We start from the raw sequence: 11258 nt of genomic DNA, 5'->3' as shown, positions 1-11258 counted from the left end.
TCTTTTCATACCGTAGCACTTCTTCGTGACTGCCACTACAGTAATGTGTTAATCTATTATTACAGTTCATATTTCAAGATGGAGAGATGGCAATTTTAAATCATCAGTGTAAAACAGTATAACATACTCAAACATGGCCATATCTCAATGGTTAAGGAGGCTTCCTGGCACCTCTTCCTTCCTTGCTCACTTCAACATGAGGCATATTAATATTCTCTTATACACTAGTCATGCAACATAATGTTAAAAATAATTAAGTAATGGACAAGCAAGACAATGGTAAGATGTATTGGTCAAAATATTTAAATAAGAATGAGGTGCTAGAAAGCCTCCTAAACTGGCAAGAACTCAGCCTTTACATCAATCTTCACAAGCTCTCCCTTAGTACCTGTTGGTCATATTAATCCTTTGATTGTGCTATGTACTCTGCCATGGCTTCAAAATAACTAATGGCACTAAACAACTTGCCCAGTGGCAGTCATTCAGAATGTATCTTTCATGTTTCCAAGGAGTAGCTGTGGTTCACAAACTATGGCTCTTTAAACCCCTTTATAAGAGATGAGGTGGATGGGTATATGAGTAATAGGGGATGTGAGTTGGAGAAAGAGTAGCCTGATGATAGATACCAGTTTATACAAACCATGACTTCATAAGCAACTGATTGTAATAGCCATATGGCTGTCAACTGTAAGGGGTCATTCATGCTGCTTGTCAAACATATTTTTTACAACTGACAGAGACTGAACCTGGTGAGCATTAACATTTATAATTAACAGTCTTCCAATATCTTTAGTTAGATATGCACATCTGAAGTACAGTCATGCCTTGAGTAACGTGTGTGGTTGAGAAATGTATTTTTGTACTTACACAGTAGGCATTAATGCGACAGGTTATTAACACAGGGAAATTCTCAAGCTTACACAGGAAGTGTTAGCTGGCTAGGCGACTCAGTGTGAAAGCCGTGCCCTGGACTTTGAGAGATTCAGTTAAGATGTTGGGGAAGTGCACATCTCCTCAACAACAACGCTGGGGGTAGGGAACGAGGGGCGAGTGCCAGAGAGCTAAGCATCAACAACACACAGGTACCCAATCTAACTTTTGCCATTTATTTTGTACAACAGTGATGCAATATTTCCAAATTTCCTATTAGAGGGAAGTGTTGAGGATCCTTTGGTTTTACAGACTGGTGTATGTAGAGGCCTTTGTTAAAATAATGTTTTTTAAAAATGTTCATAAACAGGAGGTTCCATTATTGTTTTCATATTGCATGTATCTTAGATTTTACAGAGTATGAAGCATTCTGATTTAATCACCAAGTGCTATTTTGCTAAACTGTATCATAATTTAATGGATATCCTCCGGTGATGTATACAAAGCTTTGCATTATGCATGGTTGTGTGATGATTGCCGAATGCACCATGAATAACAAATGCCCTTAACATATGATACTGTTTTGGTCCAAATTTAACCTATTGCACATTTTAGGTTCCATGCTATGAGGCAGGTTATAATCACTGTAGAGTCTGTGGAGTGAAGCCCCTCAGTTAGCTTTCAGCAACTACAGTTAAGCTTCCACTGTTATTTATGGCTTTAAACTGTATACATCTGAGTTTGTTTGGTGTGTTGACGTCATGTCGAGTCAGCGAGATTGGCAATAAACATGCTATCGGGAGCATTCAGGCAGATTGCTGTAATATCGCTAAGTAGGTATATTTCGTTCATTCTCCAGTATTTTACTTCTGAAAATCAAATGTTAACCACCGAGCTGTATCTAATACTAAAATTATTTTCCCAGAGTGTGTAGAGCTATGAGAAAACAGCTTGAATCACTGCATCACTGTCATCCCTTCCCCCCCCCCTTTTTTTGTTAAAGCTATTTTAATACCATTTATGTTCATAATTACATTACAGTTATATCACTTTTAGTGTTTTACCTGATGGGGGGCATAAGTATGGGGTAATTTATGTGAAGAAGGGTGGTAAGAAAGGGTAAAAGTGAAAGTTTTGTTATGTGGCTAGACCACATTGTACCATTATACGTGCAAACTTGTTTGAGTACTGAGTGTCTGAGTACCACGGTCCGTGTCCAGTCTACATCATCCGCGTTACTCAAAGAGTGACTGCATACCGTACAGTATTACAATATCATTACAATGTTTGGCATTGAATGAAGCTGTGATTGGGGGGGGGGGAAGCAAACATCTAGTCCTTTGCCACCACTTGCAAGAAACACTTACAAAGCTCTTGCACAAGTGTACAAACTAATAATCCCAGGGATTCCAATCACTCCAAATAAGTCTTTATTGAAACCATTACATAGCACTGTTTGCTGTAAGTAAATTCAGTACTGTATACTGTACATAATATTTATTTTTCAACAATGCATTCCAGCAGAAAGAAGGGGGATATCTGTAAGGCACCACAGTACAGGCACACTCTTAATAAATCTACTTTTACCAAAAACATTCAAAACCAACAAAACAATCAAAGACATCACAGTGATGACACGCTATTAAACCACATACAGTATGCAGCATCACAGTCCAAGTAGCTGAGTCAACTGAGCCTTTGTGTCACCTGGAGAGGTGACTCTGTGGCCAATGGTGCGGGCATCCTCATAGATTTCATGATCATTGCCACCCTTATCAGTCTTGTCTCCAAAGAAATGCATGGTCTGTGGCAAGAAACAGAGACAGAATCAACAAATTTTCAGGTTCATAAGTACCTTATGCCAATAAAAATTTATACACCAATATCAAATGATAAATTTGAACCCAATGAGTGTTTGGAGTTGATAAAAAATGTGGATGTAACCAAAACCATGGAACCTGACAACATTTCTGGTTGGATAATCAAGGAATATGCTGAAGAGTTAGTTAAACCATTATATGAAACAAAATGTTCTCTAATGGAGAGAGATTTGCCAAGGGATTGAAAAGGAGCAAACATAATACCCAAACATAAGAGTGGCAGGAGGGAAGGCCCATTAAACTATAGACCAATGTCTCTTACAAGTATTGTTTGTAAATTGTGTGAAGAAAAAATAGAGAAAAATGGGTTGCTCATTTAGAGAAAAATGAAATAATAACCTCCATGCAATTTGGTTTCGGAGACGGTACAGTAGAACCCCGGAATTCGTACACAGTTCATTCCTGGAGGCTGTACAAGTTGCAAATTGTTCAAAAACCGAATAATTTTTTTCCATAAGAAACAATGTAATTTGCATTAATCCGTTCTTTAGTATGGATGAAACGGTAGATTTCACCATACTATAATGAATAGCAAGATAGGAGACACGGGTTCCACTTTCAAACTTAGCAACGAGTTCCTTTTTCAGCTCAATTGTTGTTCTCACTGCTTTACTTTTAGCTCCAGCTGACTCACTAATCTCTTGGGGCCCATGATTATGTATAATTTTCTAATAAAAATACGTAATTCATCATAAAGTTTAACTGAGCCTGTATAACTGATGCACAGCTGGTGGAAGACAAAGCCAGACTGGCGACCATGTGGCACCTATGATGCTGCATCTCTTAGTGCGAATAACGGGTCACCTTACAAAAACTGGAGCGATTTTTGGGCGAAAAAACTGTACGAAAACCAAATTGTACGAGCAGAGAGGCGTACGAATTCCGGGGTTCCACTGTACTTCTTGAATCACAAACTTGCTGAGTTTTTATGACACAATTATTAATGTCTTACAGGAAAGAGATGGGTGGGTGGATTGTATTTATTTGGATTTCAGGAAAGCGTTTGATGGACTATCACCTGAGAGGTTGATTTGGAAATTAAAAAATAATGGTGGTATAGATGGTGTTTTACTGATATGAATGAGAAGTTGTGTCACTGGCCAACAGATGAGAACTGTGATAAGAGAGAAGTTTTCACAATGGAAAGAAGTGATAAGTGGAGTGCCATAGTAGTAGTTTTAGCCTCCATTATGTTCCTGATATATGTAAATGACATGCCCAATGAAGTTCAATCATATATGAATACGTTTGCTGATGATGCAAAAATCATGACAAAAATTGTATATGAAAACAGTTGTAAAGAGTTACACGAACATTTACATCAACTACATAAATGGAGTCAGTTATTGAAGTTTGATTTTAACACTAGTTCCATAACTGTACTGTAACTGAAATGGGCAAAAGTAGAAGACCAAATTGGGATTGCAAAATGGGAAATAAAGAGATCAACAAAGCTACTGAGGAGAAAGATTTGGGTGTAATAATAAAACAAGGATTATCACCAGAGAAGGATATAACTAAGATAAGTCATAGAGCATATAATATGCTGATGAACCTAAGAACAGCATTTCATTACAGCATACCTCGATATACGGTATCCTTGATGCGATACCCTGGCTTAACGATGGGGATAGAAATTGTACCATACCTCGCCTAACGATGGGTTTTGATTTTTCTTACGAATTTTGATGATATTTTAGACTAATATTGTGTGTTTAGGTTGATTTATAAACTGTTTTTAGACTTCGATGAATGTGTTTTAGCCACAGGTGGGGTGAATATTGTCATTTTGGGGTACAATTTAATTAGTCTGATTTTTTCCAGACTTATATTTGATGATATCCGGATTTGATTTGTTGGTTTTAGTGAGTTGTTTACAGGTGTTAGGCTTAGGTTAGCTTCCTTGACAGCTGTTAGGCAATTTAGATTGCCTTTAAACCTGTTTTGGGGTTTTGGACTTGGTTTGGAGGGAAACCCGTGGCTGGTAAATGGTCCACACTGAAATACATGTTAAAATACCCCAATATATGACACCCCGCCTAACGACGGGGTTTTACCTAACCAATAAGACCGTTAAACCGGGGTATGCCTGTATATGAGTAAGGAAATCCTAGGTAAACTGATAACGACAGTGGTAAGACCTGGTTTCCCACTTAAAGAAACATAAATAAATTAAAGAAAGTGCAAAGGGTGGCTACAAAAATTATACCAAGCTTAACTCCTTACCTGCAGGCCGTCACTACTGTGACACTCATTACATAAGTACCATACCGCGGGGCGTCACTTCTGTGATCCAGGGATTTTTAAAATCACCCAGGTGTTCAAGTGCGGTCTTGTATCATCTATCGGTACTGCCAGTGTGTAGCTATTGGCAGCACTGCTAATACCGCTAGTACTCACATCCAGTGTTACCAATTTAGCCATTTTTCCGTGTTTGCCTTGCCTCACGACCTCCCCTCCCTTACCCCCTCCCCCACCTAGCTACAGCTTAGCCGTGCAATGCAACTCCCAACCGTTTTTTTCCATTCACTTTTTCCATCGAAATGTGCCCTATGCCCTATTCTCATACAAAAAAATTATATAAAAAAAAGAGAAAAGGCTACCTGATACTGCCATTGGCCATGAAGTAGCTAATGTATCACCTAGCAACACCCCACGTGCAGTTGGTCGCTAATTTTCCCTGTTCATTACCTGTTGAAATGTCCCTGATGACATATTCTCATACTAAAAAATATATATAAAAAAAAAAAAGAGAAAAGGCTAAGTGATACTTCCATCGACCTGGAAGTAGCTAATTTATCATGTATTGTCTAGATTTCCTGCTATCCCCGCAGAAGGGGGCACGGCGTGGAACAGCCATCCCCGCGGGTAAGGGGTTAAGGGAGTTGTAGACTGTAAGGACTGAAACTGACTACATTACAGGAATGAAGAGAAAGAGGAGATATGATAATGCTGTATAAAACACTGACAGAAAAGATTATATCATAAAGGATGAGGGTAGAATGAGAGGACGTAGTTTTAAATTAAAGATACCATCTTGCTCGTGGGATGTAAGAAAATATAGCTTTCAAAATAGAAGTATATTCGTGTCACAATTTACACAAATTTAACTTACACAATTTTGACGATACACGATTTAAAATACTGTATACCTGTATTATTTTATCTATCTATCTATCTATCTATTGCCAGACGCCTCAATCCCGTTTGGGGTGGCCACAAACAAATCGCCTCCAAGTCGCCCTGCCCCCCGCCATTTCACTGCCCTGCTCCCAACTCACACCTCCCTCTCTCATATACCTCTCCACCCCATCCCTCCATCTCATCCTCGGCCTCCCCCTTCCTCTTCCCCCCTCCACCTCACTCACATACACTCTCTTCGTCAGTGTTTCACCCTCCATCCTCTCCACATGGCCAAACCACCTCAGTGTGTTCCTCATAACGCCTCCTATCACATCCACATCAACACCACAACGCACCTTTATATCCTCATTCGTCAGTCTGTCTCTCCACGTGACTCCACAGGCTCCTCTTAAATAACTCATTTCCACTGCTCTCACTCTTGACTTGTGTCCTTCCAACAATGTCCAAGCTTCACTTCCGTACGTTAGAGTTGGTATCACAATACTGTCATGTAGTAACTTTTTCACTTCCATGCTCACTTCCCTGTTTCTTATCACTGCTTTCAAGGAACCAGCAACCTTTCTTCCCTGCTGTACCCTTTCAAGCACTTCACCCTCCAAACCTCCATCCTTACTCATCACACTACCCAAATACTTAAACGTACTCACATTTACCAATTCCTCACCATCTAACCTCGCTGTACATTCACTAACTACACCTCTCTCAAAGACCATCACTTTACTCTTCCCTACATTCACCTTTAGGTTCCGTTTCTTACACACTCTCCCAAACTCATCCACCAAGCCTTGCAGTTCCCCTTCGTCTTCACTCAACAACACAGTATCATCTGCAAACAACAGTACAGGAAGTTTCCAAACACTATCCTCTCTCACCAGGGCCACTCCAACATCCACTACCCTACCTTGTACCTCTTTTATTACCCCATCCATGTACAGATTGAACAACCATGGAGACATGACACATCCCTGTTTCAAACCAACTTTCAAAAAGAAAAATTCACTTAGTTCATCATCCACACGCACTGCAGCCTTCGCACCATCGTACATACTCTTCACAGCATTCAACAACTTCCCATCTACTCCATATATTCTTAACACTTTCCACAATCCTTGTCTATCCACCCTGTCATATGCTTTCTCCAAATCCATGAAAGCCGCATACAACTTCTTTCCCTTCTCTAGAAACTTTTCCACTAAAGATCTAAGAATGAATATCTGATCTACACAACCTCTTCCCTTCCTAAAGCCTCCCTGTTCTTCTCCAACTAATTTCTCTGTTCTTTCTCTAACTCTGTCTGTAAGTATCCTACCATACACTTTTCCTATTATACTAAGAATACAAATGCCCCTATGATTACCACACACTTCTTTTTCCCCTTTTCCTTTGTACAAGGGAATAATTATACCTGACTTCCAATCCTCCGGGACTCTACCTTCCTCCCAGGCCAATCTGCACATCTTCCACATCCATTCTACTACTATCTCTCCCCCATGCTTCAGCATTTCACCACACACTCCATCAATTATTTTATATTTTAATATTTAATTTCAAAGTGCAGGTGACTGCATCATTTCTAGACATACACACACACACACTATACCAAAGAAAAGGAACCACATACTATTTGCCTAACTGAAACAAAATTAACCCCAAGGATATGAAACGATACCCTAAACTTGGAGGAATACAATATATGGAGAACTGAAAGAAATTTAGTAAAAGGAAAAGGAATTCTACTCATAACAAAGAAAAACCTACATGTCAAAGAAATAGAACTAGATATACCCTCACAAGTAAAACTGATTGTATTAGAGATTAACACATCTGACAGGAAAGTAACTGTGGAAAATTTATACATGCCACCCAAAACAAACACTTGGGAAAGAGGCGAATATGAAGGTCTGGCAGAAAGTACAACTCAGAGTTTAAGAACATAATTACATAGAATGGAAGAGGAATCTAAAAGAATTATATTAACAGATTTCAATACAAATATAAATTGGAATACTCTAGATGTAAGAAGCCAAGAAAGCTGTTAGGATCAAAAGCTCCTGGATTTTGTGCGGAGTTTTTCCAAACAAAGCATGTAAAGGAAAACACCAAAAAAAGAGGACTTGATCATCCATCAGTACTAGAGCTTATAATTACTAAGCAAGAAAATGATACTGACAATATGATGTATCCCTCTCCATTCGGCAAAAGCGACCATGGAGTATCAAATTTAAACTTCAGGATTCCATATGACATAGTTAACTAGTAATAAGAGTTACAAGAAGAGTCTAAACTACAAAAAGGGCAACTACCAAGACCTGAACTCTATCTATCTACCTATAACCCAACGCCCTAATCCCGCAAAGGGTGGCCGCAGACAAAATGCCTCCAAGTCGCTCTGTCACCCACCATTTAACAACCCTCCCCCCAACTCACTCCCCCCTCCCTCATATACCTCTCAACTCCATCCCTCCACCTCACCTACATACACCCTCTTAGTCAGTCTTTTATTCTCCATTCTCTCCACATGTCCAAACCACCTCAGTGTAATTCTCCTAATCTTCTCAACCACATCCACATCCACCCCACAACGTTCCTTCACTTCTTCATTCGTCAACCTGTCCCTCGACGTCACTCCATATGCTCCTCTCAAGTAACTCATTTCCACTGCTCTCACTCTTGACTTGTTCCCCTCTTGCAAGGTCCACGCCTCGCTTCCATATGTCAGGGTAGGGATCACAATACTATCATGCAGTGACTTCTTAACTTCCATACTCACCTCCCTATTTCTCATCATTGCTTTCAGTGAACCAACAACCTTCCTTCCCTGCTGTACCCTTTCACACACTTCATCCCCCAAAGTTCCATCCTTACTCATCACACTACCCATGTACTTGAATGCACTCACATTCTCCATATCCTCACCATCCAACCTCACCGTACATTCTGTGACTTCATTCCTCTCAAACACCATAACTTTACTCTTGTTTACATTAACTTTCAGATTCCTCTTCCTACACACTGTCCCAAATTCATTCACCAAACCTTGCAACTCCCATTCATCTTCACTCAACAATACTCTATCATAAGCAAACAGAAACACTGGAATCTTCCAAATCTCACCCTCATTCATTAGAGCCAGCCCCACATCCACTGCCCTACCTTGCACCTCCTTTACAACCCCATCCATGTATATATTAAACAGCCAGGGAGACATCACACAACCCTGTTTCAGTCCCACAATGAGATAAAAAAACTCACTCAGCTCACCATCCACCCGCACTGTAGCCCTAGCTCCTTCATACATACTCTTCACAGCACTCAACAATTTCCCCTTCACTCCCTATATTCTTAATACCTTCCACATACCTTGCCTATGTATTCTGTCATAAGCTTTCTCCAAGTCCATGAAGGCAGCAAATTTCTTTTCCTTCTCTAGATACTTCTCCACTAAACATCTCAGAACAAATATCTGATCTACACACCCTTTTCCCTTCTCCAACTAGCTCCTCTGTCATATGCCTAACCCTAACAATGAGTATTCTGCCATATATTTTTCCAATCACACTAAGAAGGCAAATATCCCTATGGTTACCACATACTTCTCTCTCCCCTTTTCCTTTGTATAAAGGAACAATTATATCTGATTTCCAGTCCTCTGGAACCCTTCCCTCTTCCCAAGCCAATCTACACAACTTCCATATCCACTCCACAACAATCTTACCCCCATACCTAAGCATTTCACCACACACTCCATCAAATCCTGGGGCCTTTCCCATCGTTATCTTCTTCATTGCTTCCACTACTTCTGCCCTATTGATCTCCTCCTCCCTCCTCTCATCTCTCCTTCTCCCAGCCATTCCCCAACCACTTATAATCACACTGCTGTCACTCTCTACATTCAACAAATCCTCAAAGTGCTCCTTCCATCTCAATTTCTCTCTTCTCCACCAACAATCTATTATTCCTATCTTTCACTCCCCTACACTGCCTTACTTTCTTTACCTCCTTCCAAAACAATTTCTTACTCTCCCTCCATTTCACACTCAGATTCCTCCCAAATTCTTCATCCACTTTCTTCTTACTCTCCTTCACCAGTCTCTTCACCTCCCTTCTCCTGCTCACATATACCTCTCTCTTCTCTCTCTCACCTTCTCTCCTACCTCTACTTGCTAGCCATTCACTATATGCCTTCTTCTTTTGTTCCACAGCTCGTTTCACCTCATCATTCCACCATGCTGTCCCTTGCACACCCCTGCATCACCTCCTCACTCCACAAACCACCTCACACGCTGCACCTATCTCTTCCACGAATATCTTACATACGTCTTCCACCCCTTCCATCTGCTCTTACTCATACCTTCCCAATCTTTCTTCCATTATGCTCTTATACTCTGCCATTTTCTCACTATCTTGCAACTTCTCCACCCTTCTCACAGGAGCTGTTTCCTCCTGTCTTCCCCTTCATCTCTTCAACCATTTTCTTTGCAGCTTTACTTTGGTCATCACTAAGTGATGGTCCGAGACTCCATTCCCCCACCCTCTCCATGCTCTTGCATCCAACACTTGTCTTCTCATTTGCTCATCCACACAGAAGTAGTCTATCATTGCCTTTCGTTCAACAAGTTCACCATCCATCCTCCTCATTACTCTCCATGTATACCTGTGGATCATCTTATGCCGAAAGTAGGTGTTAGCTACTGCTAACCCTTTACCAGCACAGATGTCCAACAAAGCACTACCGTTCCCATCTACTTCAGCTGGCACACCCCACTGACCAACCATTCCATCCACTCGTTCATTCCCAACTTTGCCATTCATGTCTCCAATCAAAAGCACTCTCTCCCTCCTCTCAAATTTGTCCATATATGCTTCTAGACTCGCCCAAAACTCATCTTTCACTCTTGCCACTCGGTCCTCTGTCACAGCATACGCACATACAATTGCCCAAGCTTGTATACCTACTTTCATCCTCACCCATACAATCCTTGCACCCACTGTTCCATACTCTCTTATATTCTCCTTCCACTTCTTGCTTATCATCAGACATACTCCTTCTCTTGTCCTCTCATTCTCATTAACTCCCACACATATACCTAAACCATATTCCCAATCTCTCACCCTTTCATCTTACCATTTAGTTTCAGTCAATCCACATATATCCACTCTTGCATCCTCAAGCAACTGAACAAGCCTCTCTTTCACTTCATCATTTACTCCTCTCACATTCCATGTCCCCACCCTCAAAATGTCTTTTGTCCATTCCTTAGTCGTAAACGTATGGTCCATCCTGGTCCGAGGAGCTTTATTTGCTTGTTTAGTTTGTTCTTTTTACGGGGTGGGGCACTAACCCACCATCAACCCTTTTAGTCG

General features: G+C 40.6%; 1 protein-coding gene across 1 annotated transcript in view; it reads right to left on the bottom strand.

Annotated features, from left to right (window-relative positions):
* Positions 1–2433: 2433 nt before the first annotated feature.
* Positions 2434–11258, bottom strand: part of LOC145409303 (uncharacterized) — a 232271-nt gene continuing 223446 nt past the window's right edge. Inside the window, exon 5 of the mRNA XM_080279780.1 lies at positions 2434–2674. Coding sequence (XP_080135906.1) covers positions 2537–2674 — 138 coding nt within the window. The 3' untranslated portion in view covers positions 2434–2536. The remainder of the gene's footprint in view (positions 2675–11258) is intronic.

Source organism: Coenobita brevimanus, chromosome 80, assembly GCF_032717465.1.
Source record: "Coenobita brevimanus isolate Jiangsu-jjx chromosome 80, ASM3271746v2, whole genome shotgun sequence".
In the NCBI taxonomy this organism is placed as follows: domain Eukaryota; kingdom Metazoa; phylum Arthropoda; class Malacostraca; order Decapoda; family Coenobitidae; genus Coenobita; species Coenobita brevimanus.
The sequence above is the reverse complement of the archived record's forward strand: the minus strand, read 5'-3'. Positions and strand labels throughout refer to the sequence as shown.